Source organism: Hyla sarda, chromosome 9 (genome assembly GCF_029499605.1).
Source record: "Hyla sarda isolate aHylSar1 chromosome 9, aHylSar1.hap1, whole genome shotgun sequence".
In the NCBI taxonomy this organism is placed as follows: Eukaryota; Metazoa; Chordata; class Amphibia; order Anura; family Hylidae; genus Hyla; species Hyla sarda.
Genome location: NC_079197.1, coordinates 145,379,164 through 145,406,104, shown reverse-complemented (window position 1 = coordinate 145,406,104; position 26,941 = coordinate 145,379,164). Strand labels below are relative to the sequence as shown.

The 26,941-nt window shown below is 43.4% G+C and overlaps 2 protein-coding genes across 3 annotated transcripts in view; both read left to right on the top strand.

Annotated features, from left to right (window-relative positions):
• The window catches only part of LOC130291935 (cytochrome P450 2G1-like), a 34,855-nt gene extending 19,272 nt beyond the window's left edge, over positions 1 to 15,583 (top strand). Inside the window, exons 7-9 of the mRNA XM_056541364.1 lie at positions 1,204 to 1,391; positions 3,653 to 3,794; positions 15,387 to 15,583. Of these exons, the coding sequence (XP_056397339.1) occupies positions 1,204 to 1,391; positions 3,653 to 3,794; positions 15,387 to 15,583 (527 nt within the window). The remainder of the gene's footprint in view (positions 1 to 1,203; positions 1,392 to 3,652; positions 3,795 to 15,386) is intronic.
• A 5,018-nt stretch (positions 15,584 to 20,601) lies between these two features.
• LOC130290412 (cytochrome P450 2G1-like) overlaps positions 20,602 to 26,941 on the top strand; it is a 33,852-nt gene continuing 27,512 nt past the window's right edge. The window contains exon 1 of one of the 2 annotated variants that reach the window (XM_056538029.1): positions 20,602 to 20,822. In XM_056538029.1, the coding sequence (XP_056394004.1) occupies positions 20,646 to 20,822 (177 nt within the window). In that variant the 5' untranslated portion in view covers positions 20,602 to 20,645. The remainder of the gene's footprint in view (positions 20,823 to 26,941) is intronic. The other variant, XM_056538028.1, reaches the window with a different exon arrangement.

Genomic DNA, 26,941 nt, shown 5'->3' with positions numbered 1-26,941 from the left:
GTCGGGCTGTTCGGGACCGCCGCGGTGAAATCGCGGCGTCCCGAACAGCTGACCGGACACCGGGAGGGCCCTTACCTGCCTCCCCGGTGTCCGATCAGCAAATGACTGCTCCGTGCCTGAGATCCAGGCAGGAGCAGTCAAGCGCCGATAATGCTGATCACAGGCGTGTTAATACACGCCAGTGATCAGCATAGGAGATCAGTGTGTGCAGTGTTATAGGTCCCTATGGGAGCATAAGAGATCAGTGTGTGCAGTGTTATAGGTCCCTATGGGACCTATAACACTGCAAAAATTTTTTTTTAAAAAAGTGTTAATAAAGGTCATTTAACCCCTTCCCTAATAAAAGTTTGAATCACCCCCCTTTTCCCATAAAAAAAATAAAACAGTGTAAAAAAAACTAAAACTATAAAAATATATCATTAATTAAGCTGTACGGTCAATGGCGTACGCGCGAAAAAATTCCAAATTACAAAAAAGCGTATTTTGGTTACTTTTTATACCATTAAAAATGAATAAAAAGTGATCAAAAAGTCCGATCAAAACAAAAATCATACCGATAAAAACTTCAGATCACGGCGCAAAAAATGAGTCCTCATACCGCCCTGTACGTGGAAAAATAAAGTTATAGGGGTCAGAAGATGACATTTTTAAATGTATAAATTTTCATGCATGTAGTTATGATTTTTTCCAGAAGTGCGACAAAATCAAACCTATATAAGTAGGGTATCATTTTAACCGTATGGACCTACAGAATAATGATAAGGTGTAATTTTTACCGAAATATGCACTGCGTAGAAACGGAAGCCCCCAAAATTTACAAAATGGCGTTTTTTTTTCGATTTTGTCGCACAATGATTTTTTTTCCGTTTCGCCGTGCATTTTTGGGTAAAATGACTAATGTCACTGCAAAGTAGAATTGGCGACGCCAAAAATAAACCATAATATGGATTTTTAGGTGGAAAATTGAAAGGGTTATGATTTTTAAAAGGTAAGGAGGGAAAAAACGAAAGTGCAAAAACTGAAAAACCCTGAGTCCTTAAGGGGTTAATCTAAAATATATCAAAAGTTTATTTGATGAGAGGCGCCCTTTAAAAACTCAAAAAATTTACCAAAAATATTCATATATCGATATGTAAACTGTAAATACATGCCAGGTACCACATCAGATAGATACACATAAAGTGTTCATTCTGCTTATTCTAGAAAAGTTACATAAAGAAATTGATTCAGTGATTGGCCACAACCGAAGTCCAAATATTGAGGATCGGAGCAAGATGCCCTATATGGACGCTGTCATCCATGAGATCCAGAGGTTCAGTGATGTTATTCCAATGAACCTTCCCCATACTGTCATCAAAGACACCACATTGAGAGGATTCACCATTCCAAAGGCAAGTAAGGTGCAAACCTCTTACAAAACGCAAGTGCTTCCAAACTGTTCCGAACACTGGAACTGGCGCCGGGAGCTTGTGACATCATAGCCCTGCCCCCTCATGACGTCACACCCCGCCCCCTCAATGCAAGTCTATGGGAGGGGGCGTGACGGATGTCACGCCCCCTCCCATAGATTTGCATTGAGGAGGCAGGGGCATGATGTCATAATGGGGTGGGGCTATGACATCTAGAGCTCCCGGCGCCAGCTCCAACGTTTGTTCAAAATGCTGAGTAGCAGAGTACCCCTTTAAGGAAACCTGACATTGATGTCTAAGGTCAAGTAAATAAGTAAGCCTAAAGAAGGACCTGTACCCCCTACCCTCCATGCCAAAAGGCAATACAAAGGTCTGGAACCAATGGTCTGCCTTTACCAAGAACTTTTGCGTGCCCGACAATTTGTAAAGGACACCTATCACCGAATTTTACATATACACTATGGTGAACTCTCCAACTAAGTCCTGGTCATCCAGCAGTGAAAAAAGGCTTCCACCCCCCCCCCCCCCCACACAGTTCACTTCTCAATTTCAGATATACTCTGTTTAGTTTCTTTTAATGGACCAAGTTGGGTAAACACATAGTTGACATAGTGTCTACCTGGCCATAATGCCAGCACAAATATTGCTGTTCTTACTTCTCTGTCAAAAGGACCCAATTCTGATTTTATATGTGGGGATAGGGGATAAGATGTCTAGGGGCGGAGTACCCCTTTAAGTTCTTGCCCAAGAGCTTTGTTACGTCATTTACTTTCTGTGGCTTCGAATTCTTTTTTTCCCCTCGAGATTCTCTGTTTATAAAGACCCTGTACTACTGCCCTCATTGTATCCCACAAATTTAAATAGTTGGTTGAATTTATATTTATTTCCTAGAATGTTTCTAGTTCTTTAATAAACCATTCTTTGTCCCCAACTAGATTTATCCAATGGGGATTTCATTTGAAATGTATGCATTTTCCCCTATTATCCGGTCAGCTCCACCATCAAGGGACAGTGATCTGAGATAGATTTTGCTTGATATACTATACTTTTGATATACTTTAAATACCCACTTTCACATAAGCACAAATCAATTCTAGAGGTGGCTTCATATGACGAACTAAAACGGGAGAACTGGATTAAACTTGGATTAAAACTCCTCCATGGCTGATATAGCCAAATGCCAGGATTACTGCCCTGTCACACCATTCACCATAAAGAGAGGCAAATCTCCCATACCTGTCTACCTTATTAAAGGGGTACTCCGGCGCTTAGACATCTTATCCCCTATCCAAAAGGATAGGGGATAAGATGCCTGATCGCGGGGGTCCCGCCGCTGGGGACCCCCGTGATCTTGCACGCCGCACCCCGTTAAAATCAGTCCCCTGAACATGTTCGCTCCGGGTCTGATTACTGTTGGTCCCGGGGCCGGAGCATTGTGACGTCACGGCTCCGCCCCGTGTGATGTCACACTCCGCCCCCTCAATGCAAGCCTATGGGAGGGGACGTGACAGCTGCCACGCCCCCTCCCATAGACTTGCATTGAGGGGGCAGGAGTCGTGCCCCACACGGGGGCGGAGTCGTGACGTTATGATCTTCCGTTCTCGTGGTCGGGAGTCAGAACCTCCAGCGCTGCCGGAAGCAGATACAGGTGGGTGCTGCATGCTATATTGCAGAGGTCCCCAGCAGCGGGACCCCCGCGATCAGACATCTTATCTAGGGGTGGAGTACCCCTTTAATGGAGACTATAAACAGAGTCTTTTGGTGAGCATACACAGATACACCTACTGAGTAGTTAAAGTACCTTGAATGATATTCCTGAGCTGTCCATCTTTTTCTCAATATATTTTTATCTAGTCCATTATGGGTCTCAACCAGGGAAACAATAGCTGGCATATGTCTATGAATCGCATCAAATAAAGCACATATACCACGAATGTTCCATACTAAACATTTTAAGACACAATGGGACTGCTGCACTGTGCACACATTGGAATTACCACTGCAAATGTTTCTGCTGCGAGAATCCCAATAGACAAATCAATTCTTTCTGCCAATTTCGCTCGGGAATGCATTGCCGTCTAAGAGACAGCACGTTTCCGAGCGATAGTGCCTGCCGGAATTTTCAAGTATGTGTGTGAGAACATACCCTCATTCTTCACTAAAGTTATTTGTTATCAACATTAGAACAACAGGTTATAAAAGTCCAGTATAACTCCTATGGATTTTTTTATTCTCTGATACAGGGCACAGACGTTTATCCTCTGTTGTGTACCGTTCTGCGAGACCCCAGCCAGTTCACCACCCCAGAGCAATTCAACCCCGGGCATTTCCTAGACGAGTCTGGAAGCTTTAAGAAAAGTGACGCATTTATGCCATTCTCCACAGGTATGATTTTATCATTCCTAACAAAACAGAGTATAAAATACATTAATATTACCGTATATACTCGAATATAAGCCGAGTTTTTGTGCTGAAAACGCCACCCTCGGCTTATACTCTCCGCCTGTCAATCCCTTTCAGTGGTCTTCAACCTGCGGACCTCCAGATGTTGCAAAACTACAACTTGCAGCATGCCCGGACAGCCGATGGCTGTCCGGGCATGCTGCGAGATGTAGCTTTGAAACATCTGGAGGTCCGCAGGTTGAAGACCACTGCGGCCTTCGTCATCATCCAGACCCCCCTTTAGTTTCTACTCACCTCCCCTCGGTGGGAAGGAAGGGTGAGCTGGTCCGGGCCATCTATGCTGCAGGGACCGTCCGGTGGGGAGGGTTAGCCGTTCCGGGTGGCCCTCTTATCCACTCTGGGCCCGACCCCGAACTAGTGACGTTGCTTTGATGATGATGCACAGGGACGTTCCGTGCGCAGAACGACTAACCCGGAACAACCCGGAACGACTAACCCTTCCCACCGGATGGTCCCTGCAGCATAGATGGACCGGACCAGCTCACCCTTCCTTCCCACCAAGGGGAGGTGAGTAGAAAACTAAAGGGGGTGCCTGGATGATGATGAAGGCCGCAGTGGTCTTAAACCTGCGGACCTCCAGATGTTTCAAAACTACAACTCCCAGCCATCGGCTGTCCGGGCATGCTGGGAATTGTAGATTTGAAACATCTGGAGGTCCACAGGTTGAAGACCACTGATGAAGGGATTGAGAGGGGGTGATGATGAATGGGGGGGGGGGTGATGACAGGGTGATGATGACGGGGTGAAAATGACAGGGTGATGATGATGAGGGTGTTAATGACAGGGGGGGATGATGACATGGGGGGATGATGTATTTCCCACCCTAGGCTTATAGTCGAGTCAATAACTTTTCCTGGGTTTTCGGGGTGAAATTAGAGGCCTCGGCTTATATTCGGGTCGGCTTATACTCGAGTATATACGGTAAACCCTTAATCCCACTACAAATAATCCATTAACCAGTCATGCAAAAAAGGTGAGAGAGGGGCCTTCAGCCTGAGAGTTTTTGTACATGTTTTAATAGGGTTTTATATACATAAACTTCCTTACCTACCTCACCCAGCCAGCAGCTGTTACAGAATGATATACCAATCCAGTGAGAAACAATAATTTCCCCCACTACACTTTTATTTAGAGATGAAATAGAAAATATAGAAACAATTTTCTGCAAAATTTCTACAACTGAAAATCCCTCCAATACATGTGAATGGGGTTGTTTGTTCAACATGTTCATTGCTGCTAACGGTGTATAATTTATTTGGACGGTAAATAGAAAACTCTGTAACAGACCGGCAACATGTAAACATTAATAGTGTACCAGGGGTGCGTTGCTGGTACTTGTAGTACTGCCAGGGAAAGATCCTCGAGGCTCCTCTCAGTTTACTGTGTTCAGGTGGTGGAATTAGGGGTGCCCTTGGTGTTGCGGGTGCAGGATACCAGACATAGGGAGGCAAGAAGGTTGTGCAACACAATTTTACCTGGTTACTTCAGATTTTACAACAAAACAGTTCTTAAAGGGATATTCCATGAAAAACAAAAAAAATATATTTTTCATATCAACTGGCTCTAGAAAGTTAAACAGATTTGTAAATAACTTGTATTTAAAAAAAATCTTAATCCTACCAGTACTTATCAGCTGCTGAAGTTGAGTTGTTCTTTTCTGTCTGACCACAGTGCTTTCTGCAGACACCTCTGTCCATGTCAGGAACTGTACAGAGTAGAAGCAAATCCCCATAGCAAACCTCTCCTGCTCTGGACAGTTCCTGAGACAGACAGAGGTGTCAGCAGAGAGCCCTGTGGTCAGACTGAAAAGAACAACTTAACTTCAGCAGCTGATAAGTACTGGTAGGATTAAAGTGTACCTCTCATGAAACAAACTTTTTATATATTAAAGATAAAGCCCTACTGAACAACTTTTTAATTGCTTTTATTTAAAAAAAATTCCCTCCTTTCATGTTTTTTTTTTTACTTAAAAAACTTCTGCACTAGGGGTCTCCCTAGCAATCCTGTCAGCAAGCATTTTGGACTCAGTGAGTGCATCTGAAATCTGCTCAGTGCAGCTCTCAGCCTGTCAGCAGGAGGGAGGGAGGGAGAGAGAGAGATAGAGAGAACTGAGCTGTACACAAGCAGGGAGCAAACAGAGAGGATACATTCCCTCTTCTCTTTTTCATGTTCCTCTCCCTTCTATCCACTTTCCACATGGCTAATTATATATGCACTGCTCTCTGGACTTGCCATTGCTATGACAACCTACCCTTTTCTGTGCTTACAACTGCACTACTGAAGAGCATAGTATTTTTAGCGTTTTTTAACGCTAAATAAATGCAGGGATAGACTTTGTCACAGTCAGGGACAGATGGGGAGGGGGATTAGGGAAAGTTTAGATGGTGATAGGTACTCTTTAAGATTTTTTAATAGCAGTAATTTACAAATCTGTTTAACTTTCTGGAGCCAGTTGATATGAAAAAAAATATATAGTTTTTTTCATGGAATACCCCTTTAACAGCTCCCAATCTGAAGCCACTGAAAGGGTTACTCTTGTGAGTGCTGCAGGGGAGAGGTGCTGCTTCCATGTGTCGGTGACAGATGAATGACTTGTTTTTCTCTCAGTGTCTGACTCAGAGGTTACTTCTTATAGGTCCCAATGGTGATAGTGTGATTTGTTCTGCATCGGCAAGTAATAAGTCACTTTTGCACAGGATTGCAAAGTTACAATTCTTAGCCTGACTTTCCACCTAGAGAACAGCGCCAGAAAACATGGTGTTTTGTTTTCTAAACACTGCCTAAAGGTCAGTGGTCTTCAACCTGCGGACCTCCAGATGTTGCAAAACTACAACTCCCAGCATGCCCGGACAGCCAACGGCTGTCCGGGCATGCTGGGAGTTGTAGTTTTGCAACATCTGGAGGTCCGCAGGTTGAAGACCACTGCTATAGGTGGTGCAATATAATGGATTACATGCTTTGGTACACAATAACTATGGTCTATTATGTTTGTGTGTGTATATATATACATATATATATATATATATATATATCTGTTTGTGTATATTTTATATTGGGGGGTGGGATTTATAACTGTGTTTACATGGTTTTTTTTTTTTACGGGAATAATGGGAAATGTCTAAAAAAAAAATTCGAAGGACTCACCTTTGGGAAATGCGCTCTACTGAAGTCAGGTTTTCGTTTCAGGTTGCAGTGGTAACTGATTAATTATATGCCTTTTTTTTATTTTTTTTTTACAATTGTTACATATTTTAAAGCAAACATTTCCATAAAAGTCGCAGACTAGACAACGCTTGGCTTTTTTGGTGTGTGTAGAAAAGTTGCATATGTTTCTCCAAGGGATAAAACGTGGCATAATTTAGTGTACGGAGTAACCCATGGAAAATGGTGTCCTGAAGTGAAATTTCATGAAGTGTTACCTACGCAAAATATATATATATAAACTACCGTGCAAAATAAAATTTGACTCACGTACACAGTAGCACCGTACAAAAGAAAGGTGGATAAAAATATTCGCCTATACCAGTGGTTCCAAACTGCGTCCCCTAAGATGAGGGTCAACACAGATAAATGTAAGGTAATGCACATGGGGGTGGGGGGAATCCGGGCTGGGATTATATAATAATTGGGAGAGCACTTGGGACGGCTGACATGGAAAAGGACTTAAAGGGGTATTCCGGGAAAAAACTTTTTTTTTTAATATCAACTGGCTCCAGAAAGTTAACCAGATTTGTAAATTACTTCTATTCAAAAATATTAATCCTTTCAGTACTTATGAGCTGATGAAGTTGAGTTGTTGTTTTCTGTCTGGCAACAGTGCTCTCTGCTGACATCTCTGCTTGTCTCAGGAACTGCACAGAGTAGAAGAGGTTTGCTATGGGGATTTGCTTCTAAACTGGGCGCTTCCCGAGACACACGTCATCAGAGAGCACTTAGACAGAAAAAAACAACTCAACTTCATCAGCTCATAAGTACTGAAAGGATTAAGATTTTTTAATAAAAGACATTTACATATCTGTTTAACTTTCTGGAGCCAGTTGATATATAAAAAAAAGTTTTTTCCCCTGGATAACCCCTTTAACCTGTTGGGGACGAAGGGCGTATGCATACGCCCTTGCGTCCTGGTACTTAAGGACGAAGGGCGTATCCATACGCCCGTGGGAATTTCGGCCCCCGCCGTACGCCGGGCGGGGACCGGGCCGGGGTGACTGCTGATATTAGACCCCCCCATGTCGGCGATCGGCGCAAATCGCAAGTGAATTCACACTTGCGATTTGCGCCGATTCTGGGTCATTACGGGTCTATGGTGACCCGGTGACCCGGAATAGAAGGGGGATCGCGGGTGTCTAAGACACCCGCGATCCCCCTAAAGCGATAGGAGTGAGGTGGCAGGGGTGCCACCCCTCCTATCTCTGCTATTGGTGGTCTAGACGCGACCACCAATAGCAGATCTGGGGCGGAGGGGTTTACTTTCGTTTTCCCCGTCCTGCCCTCCCACAATAGGCGGGGCAGAATGGGGAAAATGAAGAGGAGCGGCGCCGGAGTCCACTTACCCCTCCGGAGGCAGCGGAGCGACGGGGATCGGCAGCGGCGACAGAGATCTGCAGCGGCGTGCGGCAGAAGAGGACGGCTCCCGGATGCGACGGAAGCTGGTGAGTAATTGCATAGCAACATCTAGAAGGCTACAGTCTGAGACCACTATAGTGGTCTCTAGACTGTAGCCCTCCAGATGTTGCAAAACTACAACTCCCAGCATGCCCAGACAGCAAACAGCTGTGTGGGCATGCTGGGAGTTGTAGTTTTGCAAGATCTAGAGGGCAGTATAGAGATCACTGTGCAGAGATCACTGGGCATGCTGGGAGTTGTAGTTTTGCAACATCTGGAGGTCCACAGTTTGGAGATCACTGTTCAGTGGTCTCTAAATTGTAGCACTCCAGATGTTGCAAAACTACAAATTCCAGCATGCCCACACAGCAAACAGCTGTCTCGGCATGCTGGGAGTTGTAGTTGCGTACCTCCAGCTGTTGCATGACTACATCTCCCAGCATGCCCTTCTGTGATCAGACATGCTGGGAATTGTAGTTTTGCAACAGCTGGAGGCACACTGGTTGGAAAATACTGAGTTAGGTAACAGAACCCAACTCAGTATTTTCCAACCAGTGTGCCTCCAGCTGTTTCAAAACTACAACTCCCAGCATGTACTGACAGACCGTGCATGCTGGGAGTTGTAGTTTTGCAACAGCTGGAGGCTCACTGGTTGGAAAATACTGAGTTAGGTAACAGAACCTAACTGAAGGTTTTCCAACCAGTGTGCCTCCAGCTGTTGCAAAACTACAACTCCCAGCATGTACTGACAGACCGTGCATGCTGGGAGTTGTAGTTTTGCAACAGCTGGATGCTCACTGGTTGGAAAATACTGAGTTAGGTAACAGAACCTAACTGAAGGTTTTCCAACCAGTGTGCCTCCAGTTTAGGGCCACATATGGGGTATTTCCGTACTCGGGAGAAATTGCACTACAAATTTTTTTTTTCTCCTTTTACCCCTTATGAAAAGGAAAAGTTGGGGTCTACACCAGCCTGTTAGTGTAAAAAAAAAAAAAAATTTACACTAAGATGCTGGTGTTGCCCTTTACTTTTTATTTTCACAAGAGGTAAAAGGAAAAAAAGACCCCCAAAATTTGTAACGCAATTTCTCCTGAGTACGGACATACCCCATATATGGGTGTAAAATGCTCTGCGGGCGCACAACAAGGCTCAGGAGTGAGAGCGCACCATGTACATTTGAGGCCTAAATTGGTGATTTGCACAGGGGTGGCTGATTTTACAGCGGTTCTGACATAAATGCAAAATAATAAATACCCACATGTGACCCCATTTTGGAAACTACACCCCTCACGGAATGTAATAAGGGGTACAGTGAGCATTTACGCCCCACAGGGGTCTGACAGATTTTTGGAACAGTGGTACGTGAAAATGAAAAATTAAATTTTTTTGTTTGCACAGCCCACTGTTCCAAAGATCTGTCAAACGCCAGTGGGGTGTAAATGCTCACTGCACCCCTTATTACATTCCGTGAGGGGTGTAGTTTCCAAAATGGTCACATGTGGGTCACATGTGGGGGGGTCCACTGTTCTGGCACCACCGGGGGCTTTGTAAATGCACATGGCCCCCGACTTCCATTCCAAAAAATTATCTCTCTAAAAGCTCAATGGTGCTCCTTCTCTTCTGAGCATTGTAGTTCGCTCGCAGAGCACTTGACGTCCACATATGGGGTATTTCCATACTCAGAAGAAATGGGGTTACAAATTTTGGGGGGCATTTTCTCCTATTACCCTTTGTAAAAAAGTAAAATTTGGGGAAAAACCAGCATTTTAGTGGAAAAATATTTATTTTTCATTTACACATCCGACTTTAACAAAAAGTTGTCAAACACCTGTGGGGTGTTAAGGCTCACCGTACCCCTTGTTACGTTCCTTGAGGGGTGTCGTTTCCATAATAGTGTGCGATGTGTTTTTTTTTTGCTGTCCTGGCACCATAGGGGCTTCCTAAATGGGACATGCCCCCCAAAAACCATTTCAGAAAAACTCACTCTCCTAAATCCCATTGTTGCTCCTTCGCTTCTGAGCCCTCTACTGCGCCCGCCGAACACTTGACATACACATATGAGGTATTTTCTTACTCGAGAGAAATTGGGTTACAAATTTTGAGAGGATTTTTTTCCTTTTAACCCTTGTAAAAATTCAAAAACTGGGTCTACAAGAACATGCCAGTGTAAAAAATGAAGATTTTGAATTTTCTCCTTCACTTTGCTGCTATTCCTGTGAAACACCTAAAGGGTTAACACACTAACTGAATGTCATTTTGAATACTTTGAGGGGTGCAGTTTTTATAATGGGGTCATTTATCGGGTATTTCTAACCAGAAGACCCTTCAAATCCACTTCAAACCTGAACTGGTCCCTGAAAAATTCTGATTTTGAAAATTTTGCGAAAAATTGGAAAATTGCTGCTGAACTTTGAAGCCCCCTGATGTCTTCCAAAAGTAAAAACTTGTCAATTTTATGATGCAAACATAAAGTAGATATATTGTATATGTGAATCATAATAAATCATAATTTATTTGGAATATCCATATTCCTTATAAGCAGTGGCGTTGCTAGGGTTGGTGTCACCCGGTGCGGTAGAAAATGGTGTCACCCCCATACCTACCCCCTCCCCCCAGAAAGTTTTTAGCCTGTTGTGACAGACACCACTGTTGTAGCGCATTGTGAGAATTTCCAGTATAATACTCAGATATACCAGTTGCCACAGAATGGGAAAGTGTTAAAGAAGTTTTCACCATTTAAATATACAGCTCCCAGAATTACTTAAAGGGGTACTCCACTGGAAAACATTTACTTTTATATCAACTGGTGCCAGAAAGTTAAACAGATTTTTTAATTACTTCTATTTAAAATCTTAATACTTACAGTACTTATAAGCTGGTGTATGCTCCACAGGAAGTTGCGTAGTTCTTTCCAATCTGACCACAGTGTTATTCGCTGACACCTCTGTCCATGTCAGGAACTGTCCAGAGCAGGATAGGTTTGCTATGGGGATTTGCTCCTACTATGGACAGTTCTTGACATGGACAGAGGTGTCAGCACAGAGCACTGTGGTCAGACAGAAAAGAAATTAAAAAAGAAAATAACTTCCTGTGAATCGCTTATACAGCAGCTAATAAGTACTGGAAGGATTAAGATTTTTAAATAGAAGTAATTTACAAATCTGTTTAACTTTGTAGCACCAGTTGATTAAAAAAAATGTTTTCCAGTAGAGTACCCCTTTATGCAGTGGTGAGGTTATGCTGGGAGTTGTAGTTTCACTGACCATAACTGTAGAACTGACAAGCGACTACAGCTCTGATAGGACACAGAGAGGAGAATACACAATGATATCAGTGACGTCTTCTCTATAGTCTTCCATTATCTAATTCAGATGGTACATACCGCCTGGTCCAGCTAAAACTTCTGTCTGTAGAATGTGACGCCCAGACGTCTCCTCACTATGTCAGCGCATTCTCATCCTCTATATGAAAACAATTATTATTATAAACCTGACAGACACTGTATCCTCTAAATATAATACTACTATACACTATACTCTTTGATTATAAACCTTCCATACACCGTACCCACTGAAAATAATACTACCGCATACTGTACATTCTGAATATACCAACACATACTGTACACTCTGAATATAAATCTGCCACATACTGTACCCCTGAATATAATACCGCCACACACTGTACCCCTGAATATAATACTACCACCCACTGCGCCCTCTGAATATAAATCTGCCACATACTGTACCCTCTGAATATACCGTCACACACTGTACCCTCTGAATATAAATCTGCCACATACTGTACCCTCTGAATATAATACTACCACACACTGTACATTCTGAATATAATACCATCACATACTGTACCCTCTGAATATAAATCTGCCACATACTGTACCCCTGAATATAATACCAACACATACTGTGCACTCTGAATATATTACTACCACCCACTGCGCCCTCTGAATATAATACTTAGAGATGAGCAAACTACAGTGAATTCAACTCGTCACAAACTTCTCGGCTCGGCAGTTGATGGCTTTTCCTGCATAAATTAGTTCAGCTTTCAGGTGCTCCCGTGGGCTGGAAAAGGTGGATATTGTCCTAGGAGAATCTTTCTTATGAATGTATCCACCTTTTCCAGCCAACCGGAGCACCTGGAGGCTGAACTAATTTACGCAGGATAAGTCATCAACTGCTGAGCCGACAAGTTCGTGACGAATCGAATTTACTGTAAGTTCGCTCATCTCTAATAATACTACCACAAACTGCGCCCTCTGAATATAATACTACCACCCACTGCGCCCTCTGAATATAACACTACCACAAACTGCGCCCTCTGAATATAACGTTGCTATACAGTGCACCCTCTGAATATAATACCACAACCGCAGTAACACCCCTCAACATCTGTTAGCTGATGCTATTACCACGGGAGGGGGGTATTGGTGGTGTTGCTAGTGGATGATCGGGGTGCTACTACTGGGGGGGGGGTGTTGCTGAAGGATGATGAGGGTGCTACTGGCCATCCCCCCTGGCAGTATCACCCCCATCATCCATCGGCAGGATCATCCTCCTGGCAGGAGCACCGCCATCATCCACCATCAGGATCTGCTGATGGAGGTGCTGCGGGGGGGGGGGGGGGGGGGGTATAGTTGCTGGCGGATGATGAGGGTGCTCCTGCCAGGGGGGGGGAGCATTAGGTAGGCAGCAGTTCCCCCACATTAGGTAGGTAGCAGTTTCCCCACATTAGGTAGCATCTTTTCCCCACATTAGGTAGCATCTTTTCCCCACATTAGGCAGCATAGATTCCCCACATTTGGTACCAGTTTCCCCACATTAGGTAGGTACCAGTTACCCCACATTAGGTAGCAATTTCCCCATATTAGGTAGCACAGATTCCCCACATTAGGTAGCAGTTTCCCCACATTCGGTAGCACAGATTCCCCACATTAGCTAGCATAGACTCCGCACATTAGGTAGCATAGACTCCGCACATTAGGTAGCATAGACTCCGCACATTAGGTAGCATATACTCCGCACATTAGGTAGCATAGACTCCCCACATTAGGTAGCATAGACTCCCCACATTAGGTAGCATAGACTCCCCACATTAGGCCGCAGGTTCCCTTGCAGGTTCCCCACAATGCGTCAGTCTCCCCACACACACACACACACACACAAAAATAAAAACACATACAACACAGAGAGACACACACACAAACACACACAGTCAGAGAGACACACACTCGCAGACAGACACACAGTCACACACACACACAGAGTCACACACAGAGTCACACAAATACACAGAGTCACACACACACTCAGAGAGTCACACAAACACACACAGTCTCACACACACACACACAGAGTCACACACACAAACATAGATAGAGACACACACTCACCCATCCAGCGCAGCGATCCTTCTCACTGGGCGCAATGCGAGTGACGTAACTGACGTCCCCCTGCGCGGCCATGCGGTGTGACGTCAGGCCGGCGCAGACGTGGGAGCGGAGGCCGGGCACAGTACTGGTGAAGGTGAGAGGGGGGGGGGGGCGCGTGATGACGGACGGGCGCACTGAAAAGGGGGGGGGGGGTTGCTAACGGACGGGCGCACCGCACACACAGCACAGGGGGGGGGGGGTGCTGACGGATGGGAGGCCGGTCGGGCACATAGGGGGGTGTCAGTGTAGCTGGGGAGGGGGTGTGGGTGCTGCGGAGCGTCTTGGTGTCACCCCATTAGGTTGGTGTCACCCGGTGCGGGCCGCACCCCCCGCACCCGGGTCGCAACGCCACTGCTTATAAGTAGAGAGCTTCAAAGTTAGAAAAATGCTAAATTTTCAAATTTTTCATGAAATTTTCAAATTTTTCACCTAGAAAGGATGTAAGTATCGCCGAAAATTTACCACTAACATAAAGTAGAATATGTCACGAAAAAACAATCTCGGAATCAAATTTATAAGTAAAAGCATTCCAGAGTTATTAATGCTTAAAGTGGTCAGATTTGACAGTGGTCAGATTTGCAAAAAATGCTCCCGTCCTTAGGGTCATAATGGGCTCCGTCCCCAAGGGGTTAAGAGTCTTAGTTAATAATAAATTTTACTGTAATTTTACAATAAAATCATGGTGTGTGCGGGCATGCTGGGAGTTGAAGTTTTGCAATATCTGGAGAGACGCAGTTTGGAGACCACTGACCTACACCAACATAGATAAATTACCCCTATTGTGTATTTGATATTGTGCCATATAAAAGGTTAATAAATAAAATAACCAATCAAAGCCCAGTCGAGGCAGATTATCAAGAACTGTCTTAAAACTGTCTTTGTTGCCCATAGCAACCGCTCGGTGGTTAGATATGAAAGCTGAGCCCTGATTGGTTGCCATGGACAACAAAGACTGTATTATTATTAAACAATTTTTGATTATCTCCCCCCCCCCCAATTATTAAAAAAAAAAACAACAACACTAATAGGCAATTCTTTTCCTACTGCAAGTAAGCACATTTTTTGTCTGTTTTTTGTTTCAAATTATTAAAATTGAATTTTTCAATTTATAAAAAAATTTCAAATTCAACTTTTCAAATTTTATTTTTCGAATTCAATTTTTCGAATTCAATTTCAAAGTTTCTTATTTCTAAGTGTGTGTTCTATGCTGTTGAAGGCACCTTTTCACCCAACAAGCCAATTTGGGGCAGCCATGGCTGAAAAGAGTCATGGTGCCAATGACGTGTGCCTCATCGGGCCAAGAGGAGCCTTCAATGATACAACACATGCTTAGAAATAGAAGCCCAAACCAACGGGAATGTTCAGTAAGTACAGTAGAACCTGCTATTACTAAGAGGACCTTACAGATGTGATGTCACGTTCTGACTAGAAAGTCACAAATGTTCTCTATGTTTCAGGGAAGCGGATTTGCCTGGGAGAAGGTCTTGCTCGCATGGAACTGTTTCTTTTCCTTACGACCGTTCTACAGAATTTTAAATTAACATCAGAGACGCAGTTCACAGAACGCGATATTGCTCCCCGCATGACCGGATTTGCAAATGTTCCTATAGATTATCAGTTGTCATTTATTCCTCGTGGGGCATTAGTGAAATAAATAAAAAAACATCACAGAGATCTTTCTTGTTCTATACTTCTTGAAAGCAACTACATTTTGCTGTTGTAAGCAATTTGTCATTTTCAATTTAACTTTCCTAAAATGACAATATATTTGCCGTGCTGTGTTTATCAAAGATTATAATGGTCAGAAAACAGAACTCTGTGTAAGGCTCAGTTCGCACTTGAATCGTGGCTTCTTGAGTCATGGGGTCTGTTAGGATTCAGATTATGACAGACTCCATTGACTTGTCATTTGGGTCATTTGGGTTTTGTGGAGGTTTACGACCATTTGACAACAAGAAAAGTGCTGCATGCTACATTCCTGCCATCAAAAGTGCTGAAACTGCTTGAACCCCTGCTAAAGGCAAACAGCAGTGTGAACACAGAAAATCCATATTCCATCTCCAAGAGGAAGAGAACTTATTGAGTCAGAAGGGAGGAGAAAGAAACAAGTACCCTTCTGCAACTACTGGACTCCTAGTGGCTTACAGCGGAAGCCAAAGCCACTGCTACATGCCTTCCACTACACAAACCTCCCTGCCCTACACCCTGCTATAGGGTATTGTAGCGCACAAAAGTCTTCTAAATTATCTACTACCAAGGGAAGCCAACCTGTGAAGATCTCTTTCCAGTAGAGTATGTGTGACAGTACTTTAAGCTTAAATGGTAACTCTCATTAAAACAAATTTTTGCTATTGCTCTCCTTATGGTAAATAAAAAATCTTTCTAATGTACTTTGTTTAAAAAAATGAAGTTTTCTATGTTTTATTTGCTTTTAAAAAAAAAAGCTGCCACTAGGTGTCTCCCTACTTGTCCAGAGCACATTTTCCCCAATCTTTTGCAAAGACTTTGGACTCCTGCTGGCCTGGCAAAAGTCCAAAATCAGGAAATGCCGATGGGAGTGTGTGCAGCCTTATCCAATCATAGCTCATCTCACACACTGAACTGCTCAGGGCTGTGTGTAGCAGAGTGAGGGAGGAAGTTCTCCCCTGTATGGCTTCAGATGATGTCACGCCTGATGGGTAATGCCCCTTTCCAGTCTCAATTTGACTGAGAAGAAAATACAGAGCAGGATAGAAAACTAACAAATAATAAAAATAAAGGCAGGGGGTGGTTTATCATGATGGGGGCAGTGAACTGGGAGGATTACAACATTTTATAAGATCATGACAGGTAGTCTTTAACCCTCAAAGCGCCAGAGCAATTTATCTAGTCTTATTTACCTCGAGAGACTCTCCAAACCTGTCTCCAAATCCTAGCAAGGGGATTACCACCGTACAGAAATGGAATGTCCATAATATGGAAAGAGCAATGCAAGGTGTTTTTTTAATTCAGTAGTTTCAGTAAAAATACAGAACAATCAGTAGCATCTGATGCATTTCGGGTTATACAACCTTAGTTATAGTGCACTATTCACTATGACTAAGGGTGTATAACCCGAAATGCATCAGATACTACTGATTTCTCAGAATTTTGCAGGGCCAGAGACCGACTCTCCCCCTGCCTGTCCTGGGGTCCTCCTGAGTCCAACCATCGCCGCTGTCCCCCCTGCCTATCCTCTGGCCAGAGGCCGCCGCCCGCTTCTCTCCCCTGCCGGTCCTTAGTCCAACCGCCGCCGCTGCCCCATTGCCTCCCTCATCCCCGGTTTTATAATTACCTGTTCCCGGGGCCCACGCTACTTCTGGCTCCGGCAGCATCCCGAGCTGTCACTGTGCCCACTGATGGTGACGTCGCGTTGAGGATGCCGCAGAGCCAGAAGTAGCGCGTACCCCGGGCCCAGGGAACAGGTAATTATAAAACCGGGAATGGGGGAGGCAATGGGGCAGCGGCGGCGGCGGTCTCTGGCCGGGGCGGTGTGGTGGTGGGGGGGCGGTGCATTATCTGATTTTCGGCAAGGTAATTGCCGATACCGATAATGCCCAAAATCGTGAATATCGGCCGTTAATATCGGCCAAACAGATAATCGGTCGATCCCTAGTTTGGACTGTGCACAGAGGAAGCCACGATCAGACATCTTATCCCCTATCCTATGGATAGAGGATAAAATGTCTAGGGGCAGTGTCTGACAAGGGGTAAAGCTTGTCATGTGATAGGGGCATGTTAGAATTTGTGATCAGTTGAAATCTAGAATGAAATGGGGCTCAGCTCATGAAAGCAAAGTAAGAATTGTATAGATTTCATTAAACTGTTTGATACTTTCTGAAAATCCATATAACAAGCACTCTGCTTTTATGAACGTAGCTGAGCACAATAAAAAAAAGTTCCCAATCAAGCACTTCTGCCCCGAGCCGTTTCTATTTATGCCCCTGGGTGGAGCCCATGTTCCCATCGCCAGAATCTTCCTGATGTCCCTACATAAGATACATTCACACGGGTGGATTACCTGCAGAATTTCCGCAGCCTATTGTCTGCGGATAATCCTCAGCGAATTTTGCTACCATTGACTTCAATGGGTCAGCAGAAAATCTGCAATAGAGGCAAATTTGCAGATTTTCCTTCGGACCCATTGAAGTCAATGGTAGCAAAATCCACTGCGGATTTTCTGCAGCAAATACGCTGTGGAAATTCCTCAGGTAATATGCCCGTGTGAATGTACCCATAGGCTAAGTTTCTACTTGTTTTTTTGTGGCCCAAAAAAACGCCAGAAAAAAACGCCACAGCATTTTCCTTTGTTTGGCGTTATTTTCATGCGTTTTTTCTGGCATTTTTTTTGCCTTTGAGTAGAAATTGCATTTTTGGCCCCTTTGACGTTTTTCAAAATTTGTTGGGTACCAAAAAAACAAACAAAGAAAAAAGGACGCAGTAGTGATGGGAAAAAAAATGTATTTAACGAAACTTATATTTTTTATAAAGAAATTTTATAAATGTTTAATAAAGTGTGTTTCATTTTTTTCCCCTCAATTTTTTACATTTTTTAGGTAGTGCTACTACTCCCAGCATGGAACAGACTGTTCCATGATGGGAGTAGTAGTTCCTGTACTAATAGACATATCTCCCCGGGTGTCACTTCTGAAACCCGATGCGATCGTCCATAATATAGCAGAAATGCGGGGAGGCTTTATACAGTGCTCACATCTCTGCACTATACTCCAGCCGGCCAGTGATGTGAATAGAAATTCCCATCACTCATTCATATTTTCTGAGTGTGGATTGGCCGGATGGTTGCAGCCAATCCTCGCTCTAAGAGGGAAATATGAACGAGTGATGTTCTATTCATATCACTGGGCGGCTGGAGTATAGTGCAGAGATGCGGAGCGCAGGAGAAAGCCACTTTCTCCTGCGCTCTGCAGCTGGGGGCTGTAGTAACTGCATTAATAGACAGATCGCAGTGAGTGTCACTTCTGAAACCTGTTGCAATCTGTCTATTAATTCAGGTACTAAAGCTCCCAGCAATGAGCAGAGTGTGCTCCGTGTTGGGAGCAGTAGTACCTGCAGTTAACAAAAGATCACAGCGGATGTCACTCCTGACACCCGCTGTGATCCTCCTGTATAATGTATAGATGCAGCCAGCTGCTCTACTATGGTCCACTGCACTGATGTATAAATACACCTATTCATATTTCCCAGCTGTGATTGACTGGAACCATCTGACCAATCACAGCTCTCTGGGGGAAATATGCATAGGTGTATAACACTCACGTTTCAGAAGAGAGGAACACTGGTGGATGTGGATCCTCTGGACCTATGTGGCAGATGACTCGGACCGTACCAGAGCCCGCCACAAAGCGGCATGGACTTGCTGCGGCAGGTGGCACCCAGGTCGCTACCCCTGGCACGGCTCGACCACACAGGCGACTGAGGAGATGTGAGGCACAGGAGGGATAAGGCAGCTCATAGTCAGGATAGCAGAAGGTCAGGGCAGGCGGCACAGTAGCGTAGTCAGGAACGTAGTAAATGGTCAGTAGGCAGGCGGCAAGGAGCAAGGTCAGGTCACGGAGCAAAGGATCAGATACCCGGCAAGGCAATAACAGAAATGCTTTACTCAGGCTCAAGGAAACAAAGATCCGGCAGGGAAGTGAGGAGGGTGGAGGAAGTTATCAATGAGCCACAGGTGAATTACAATAATGAGCGCACTGGCCCTTTAAATGTTAAAGCTCTATGGGATGCGTGCACCCTATGGGATGGGGACACGTGTGCGTCTGAGCAGAGAGGAAGACGCGGGGCAGGAGAAACACCCGGTAAGTGACAGACTGGGGCTCGCACACTAAATTTTTATTATTGTCGGCTAAATTTTTAGTGACCTGCCCGCCCACATAAATTGATCTCTATTTTAAAGATTTATAAAAATTTCGTTATAAAAAAAGAAAAATTTCAGTAGATACAATTTTTTCCATCACTACTGTATCTTTTTTTTTATTTTTTTATGGAATCCTACGAAATTTTATAAAAAAAAAAGGTATCTCCATCACTTTTTTGATGGAGAATAAAGTCCAAAAAAGAATAAAAACCGCCTGCAAAAACGCCAAAGTTAAAACCCACATGTCGTTTTTCTTTGTGTATATTTTACTCCCATAGACTTCTATGGGAGAAAAATGCCATGATTTTAGGGTAAAAAACGCCATGAGCTCAACATGCTGCGGCTTTGCAAAACCGCCAAGGAGCTGAAAAGCGTTAAAAAAAGAGTGAAAAAACACCGAAAGGATTGAAAAAAAATGGCAAACTGAAAAACACAAAGCGGAAAAACAATTTTGCGATTTCTCATTGATTTATAGCTAACATCAGGCGCACGGGGGCCGTTTTGGCATTTATTTTGGGAAAAACACAGACACAAAAAAACAAGTAGAAACTTTGCCTTACACGTTAAGTGTTGTGTGATTTGTTGGTGTTATACTTTGTACAAAATACATTCCTTCTAGATTTTTTTTTTAGATCTTTGTAAAATTTTCAGTTTGCTTTGGAAACTGTTTTGGCAAGAAAACAATACTGAATGTACTGGGAAAAGGCCAAGAACTTCCCATGCCAAAACATTCACGAAGAAAATGTTCTCTCCATGTTAAGGTCACTATTATTTCTGCTCCAAAGCTTAGGCAGAGGCATAACATACTTAACACTTGAAGAAGATGGATCTTACCTGGTTTGTATCCCTGCTCCTGGCTCTGATCATTTCATGGTTTATCTACTCCACATGGGATTCCATATACAGAAGACGTAACTTACCTCCAGGACCTACACCCTTGCCTATTGTTGGAAATGTCCTGCAAATAAAGAGAGGAGAGATGGTCAAATCCTTGATGGAGGTTAGTTTTAAGGGAATGTTCTGAAAATTATACTAATTTTGGGTGGAAAAAAAATGTAAGTTACATCTAGGTAATAAGCTTTTAGTGAGAGACCCAAGCTGGTCCAGAAGTCCACCATACCAATACCATATGCCCCCTCAGAATTCTTGAATACATCTCTTTTTTGACAACCACATTGAGATTCTCAATTCCCCTGCTATCTCACTTATAGATAGATTTATTCCAAAACTAGCGCCACCCCTGTGCTCAGGTTGGGTGTGGTATTACAACTCAGCTCCATTCCCTTTAATAAAACAGACACCCTTTAAGGCAAAATCTGCTGATCATCCGAGGTAAGAAAGAAGCATTGCACTCACCGATACCTTCGCATATTTCTTGAAAATCATATCATATAAAGATCAACAAAATTCGTTGTCAGACGCCAAGGGAGGGATGGTGCGGGTGCAGGGGCGTAACGCCCCTGCACCCGCACCATCCCTCCCTTGGTATCCGACGCTAATTTTTGTTGATCTTGATATGAAGTGATCCTCAATTAATACGCAAAAGTAACGGTGAGTGCAATGCTTCTTTCTTACCTCGGATAATGCTTTTTAATAGTGACTGTAGTATAGTTTTGTATATTCATGATGTTGTCACACCAAGAATTTGAGAAAGGGAAAAATAGCGCTTTCTCTAGAAGCTATGTTTTTGCTAATATGGCCGTATTTCAACCCCTAAAAATGTGTCCACTACCCTGAGCATTGGGAATAAGTGCCAGATCACACGTAAAGGGGGAGAATTCCATTCTCAATCTAGAGTACAGGGCACAGCAATAGGTCAGCACAAGGACTTTTCGTTGGTTATGGGGCTAAAGTTGGTCCTATACAAACGATGGGTGTGGGTCACTGCGTGGTCCACTGATCTTCATGTATAAAAACTATTTGTTACCTTGTGATGCGAACCACTTTGTGCGTATGTAGTTTTTTTTTTTCCAATTTAAAGTTTATTGAAAACATATTTCGATAATTGACACAAGGTATCAACAATACAAAGTAAAACACTGTGCATAAAAGGCAAAATCGACAAAAGTTGGAAAATACAACTTGTAGCAGAGTAAAACAAAAAGAACAGTGTTAGGGGATTGACATCCCCGGGGTGGATGGGGTCTCAAATGAACATGTGGTCGTACGTCCTTGGTCCTCGTCAGCATCATAGGTCCCAGCCGGGACAGGTCCCCAAAGGGATAGGATAAGGACCACATTCAAATAGGAAGAGTAAACAGAGCTGTTAGTTGGGTGTCTCAAAAGGGGGTCCAGCAGGAGCTCCAAAAAAAAAAAAACCACATAAACTATACGTGAAAAGGTACAGCAAGTCAGCAATAGGGTGCATAGAAATAGAGGTACAGAAAAGGAAGAAAATGGAGAGAGAGAAGGGAAAAGGGAAGTATAGGGGGGGGGGGAGAGGAGAAGTGAGGAGATGTATCTAGATAGGATCCACAGGGTCACTGGGTTCTAGGGACTGTACCTGCAATCCGGATCCGCTCCGCACCCCTACGACTAGCAACCGGCTGTAGAAGTCAGGGCAGTACTGATGTGTATGTATTTTTATATCGTTTGTGCCACATGTTTTTACAGTATTTACACACTATTTGCATCCTGTGCTCATTACCATTGATATAGGGGTACACATTCATTGCTTTTCTATAGTGTCTTGCTCTGTTTATAGTTATTTGATTTGCCTTTTTTATGAACAGACCCAGAGCACTTTGGGTACAGCTTATTTTGTTTGGCTCCCTTCAGAATTTCTGTATACCGATGTAGCCACGGTTCTCTTGAATGTGTCAACCCAACAGAGCAAAGTATCGTGTTGGGATATCCTAATGCACCAGAGGTGATGATGAGAATGAGGAATATTATAATTATCATTATTATTATTTATTTTTATCCTGGTTCCAGTAGCTGAAAAAGTAATGTTAAAATGATGTTTGTCTGTTGCATGCACACACAAAAAGATTGATTAGATCCCAAAAACTCCTCGGTGCATTATTTGTTATCAATGAGTGTTCTGAGACAGTGAGAGGAACTGCGGTCGGGGGCCGCTATATTTTGTCCAAGGTACCTGTCACGTGTAGCAACCAGGTTTTTAGAAGGAGCATAATAGGAAAAGCTGGGTGATATATGGTCAATACAGGAAAGAGCAAAACTTAGTTTGCTATGGACTTCCTATTTTAAGCATGGATTTTTATGGTATGGTGTCCATTTTAGGACATCGTCAGTTGTCAGTCGTAACTCCGTCCCGCGTCTGGCGAAACGGCGTCCCGCCTCCTCCCTCTGACCAATGTCTGTCAGTTATCAGCCACAACTCCTTCCCCTGTCAGGCAAAACAGCGTCCCGCCTCCTCCCTCACACCAATCACCGTCATCCATCAGCCAAAACTCCGTCATCCCTCAGACGAAACTTCCTGCCCCATAGCAGAGCCGAAACTGTGAAACTTGCACGTGTACTACAGACACTACATGTGCTACAGAGACTGTATAGCAGAGTTGACACTGAATAGCGTGTACAGCAGAACCCGTATAGCAGAGAGCCCACACTGATTCGGCCTTGCTATACGGCAGAAAGTTTTTCGTCTGAGGGATGAGGGAGTTTTGGATGAGGGAGTTTCGGATGACTGACGACGGAGGAGGGAGTTGTGGTTGATGACTGACTGGAGATTGGTCTGAGGGAGGAGGTGGGACGCTGTTTTGCCTGACGTGGGACGGAGTTACGGCTGACAACTGACGATGTCCTAAAATGAATGCCGTATTATGATATGAAAGGCAATATTGGCAGTTTCATTCTGCTTACTGGGCCAAGCCAGGTTTTCAGATGAGCCCTGATCAGCACAGGTGCTGATTTCAGCTGGTTACTGGGTATTTAAACAAGCTTAAAGGGGTATTCCGCCCCTGGCATCTTATCCCCTATCCAAAGGATAGGGGATAAGATGTTAGATCACCGCGGTCCTGCTACTGGGGACCCCGGGGATCACCACTGCGGCACCCCGCTATCATTACTGCACAGAGCGAGTTCGCTCTGTGCGTAATGACGGGCGATACAGGGGCCGGAGCAGCGTGAAGTCATGGCTCCGCCCCCCCGTGACATCACGGCCTGTCCCATGCAAGTCTATGGCAGGGGGCGTGACGACCACCATGCCCCCTTCCCATAGACTTGTATTGACGAGGGCGGGCCGTGACATCACGAGGGGCGGAGCCGTGATGTAACGATGCTCCGGCCCCTGTATTGCCCGTCATTACGTGCAGAGCGAACTCGGTCTGTGCAGTAATGATAGCGGGGTGCTGCAGCAGCGATCCCCGGGGTCCCCAGGAGCGGGACCCCGGCGATCTGACATCTTATCCCCTATCCTTATCCCCTAGGGGCGGAATACCCCTTTAAAGCTTTTCTACTAGGTAGGCTGAGAGAAACCAGTCCCTAAGATGGGATTTATACTCTAAAAGGCTGCAACCTCAAAAAGTAGACTTTGTGAGAAGTGCGAGGGGTGTGAGGTAACACCTAGCTTGTTTTGATGAATGGCCAATGGTTGGCCACCTGTTTAATGAGGGCCACATAAAGTGCTTAGCTAGTGGTGAACAAGCAGGGTTTTACATTTTTCCGCCAATGCAAAAATTATTATTATTATTTTTTTTTACAATAAATTGCAGGAGAAGCTCTGTATTTTAACTGTGTCACTGTCTCTGACTGGTGTTTTATTTTATATCATTTTCTCATCTCTACCGAGCTAAAATCCCACAGTGTATTTACTGTAAAATATACATACAGATGTGTTATAATATGCTAGTCTACATGTGGCCAGCCAGTGGTTGTGATGTGGATTGTAGAGTGTTTTTTTAATGGAATGCTGTTATATTTTATAGCATTTGTTGTTATATTGTACAGAATTAGTTGTTATATTGTATTGATGTTTTATGATATGTTTATGCTCTGCGTGTCTATGTGATGTGGATTGCAGCCTTGTTTTTTTAGCATGTTGTTATATTGTATTGAATTGCAGTACATACTACATTACATAGGGCTAACTTAGCTTTCAGCTCGCCTCAGCATGCTAAGAATGATAATGCACTGGCATCACACAGACAGATCTAGTAAGTATCACTTGAATAGTGCAAATCACTAACCAAGAAGTATCTTCGACTTTATAGTTTATGGATGTATTCACACGTACAGTATCCTGCACATATTTCATGCACAAGATTGGAACCTGCAGACTTTATCCTGCAGATTTCAGTGTAAACTAACTGACTGGACACAGCATAAAATCTGCAGCATCAAATATGAGCAGGATACTGTATGTGTTAATAGATGCCATACAAAGAAACCTATTTAGCTAAAAACACACACAATTATACATTTAATTGTGCATTGTTTAGAGCAGTTTTTCCCAACCAGTGTGCTTCCAGGTTTAGACATACAACATTGATGAGTGTTGCGTTATTTTGAGGGGACACAACATTAAACACTGTTATGCAGGCCGTGCACTCACTACTTTACATTGAAGCAGAGGGTCATTTCTTCAGTTTTGAAAAGATAGAATAAAAAATTTACAAAAATGTGGGGGGTGGACTCACTTATGTGAGAAACTGTGTGTGTGTATATAGGATGGACTCACTTATGTGAGAAACTGTGTGTGTGTGTGTGTGTGTATAGGATGGACTCACTTATGTGAGAAACTGTGTATGTGTGTATAAAGGATGGACTCACTTATGTGAGAAACTGTGTGTGTGTGTATATAGGATGGACTCACTTATGTGAGAAACTGTGTGTGTGTATATAGGATGGACTCACTTATGTGAGAAACTGTGTGTGTGTATATAGGATGGACTCACTTATGTGAGAAACTGTGTGTGTGTGTGTGTATATAGGATGGACTCACTTATGTGAGAAACTGTGTGTGTGTGTGTGTGTATATAGGATGGACTCACTTATGTGAGAAACTGTGTGTGTGTATAAAGGATGGACTCACTTATGTGAGAAACTGTATGTGTGTGTGTATAAAGGATGGACTCACTTATGTGAGAAACTGTATGTGTGTGTGTATATAGGATGGACTCACTTATGTGAGAAACTGTGTATGTGTGTATAAAGGATGGACTCACTTATGTGAGAAACTGTGTGTGTGTGTGTATATAGGATGGACTCACTTATGTGAGAAACTGTGTGTGTGTATATAGGATGGACTCACTTATGTGAGAAACTGTGTGTGTGTGTGTGTATATAGGATGGACTCACTTATGTGAGAAACTGTGTGTGTGTATATAGGATGGACTCACTTATGTGAGAAACTGTGTGTGTGTGTGTATATAGGATGGACTCAATTATGTGAGAAACTGTGTGTGTGTGTGTGTGTGTGTATATAGGATGGACTCACTTATGTGAGAAACTGTGTGTGTGTATAAAGGATGGACTCCCTTATGTGAGAAACTGTATGTGTGTGTGTATAAAGGATGGACTCACTTATGTGAGAAACTGTGTGTGTGTGTGTATAGGATGGACTCACTTATGTGAGAAACTGTGTATGTGTGTGTGTATATAGGATGGACTCACTTATGTGAGAAACTGTGTGTGTGTGTAGATATATATATATGATGGACTCACATATGTGACAAGAAACTGTATATATCAGGAGTGGACTCACATATGTGAAATACTGTATATCCTCTTAACCCCTTCATGACCCAGCCCATTTTCACCTTCATGACCTGGGCATTTTTTTTAAATCTGACCACTGTCACTTTAAACATTAATAACTCTGGAATGCTTTTACTTATCATTCTGGTTCCGAGATTGTTTTTTCGTGACATATTCTACTTTATGTTATTGGTAAAATTTCACTGATATTTGTATCCTTTCTTGGTAAAAAATCTAAAAATTTCATGAAAATTTTGAAAATTTAGCATTTTTCTAACTTTGAAAGTCTCTGCTTGAAAGGAAAATGGATATTCCAAATAAATTACATATTGATTCACATATACAATATGTCTACTTTGTGTTTGCATTAAAAAATTTACAAGTTTTTACTTTTGGAAGACACCAGAGGGCTTCAAAGTTCTGCAGCAATTTTCCAATTTTTCTCAAGATTTTCAAAAT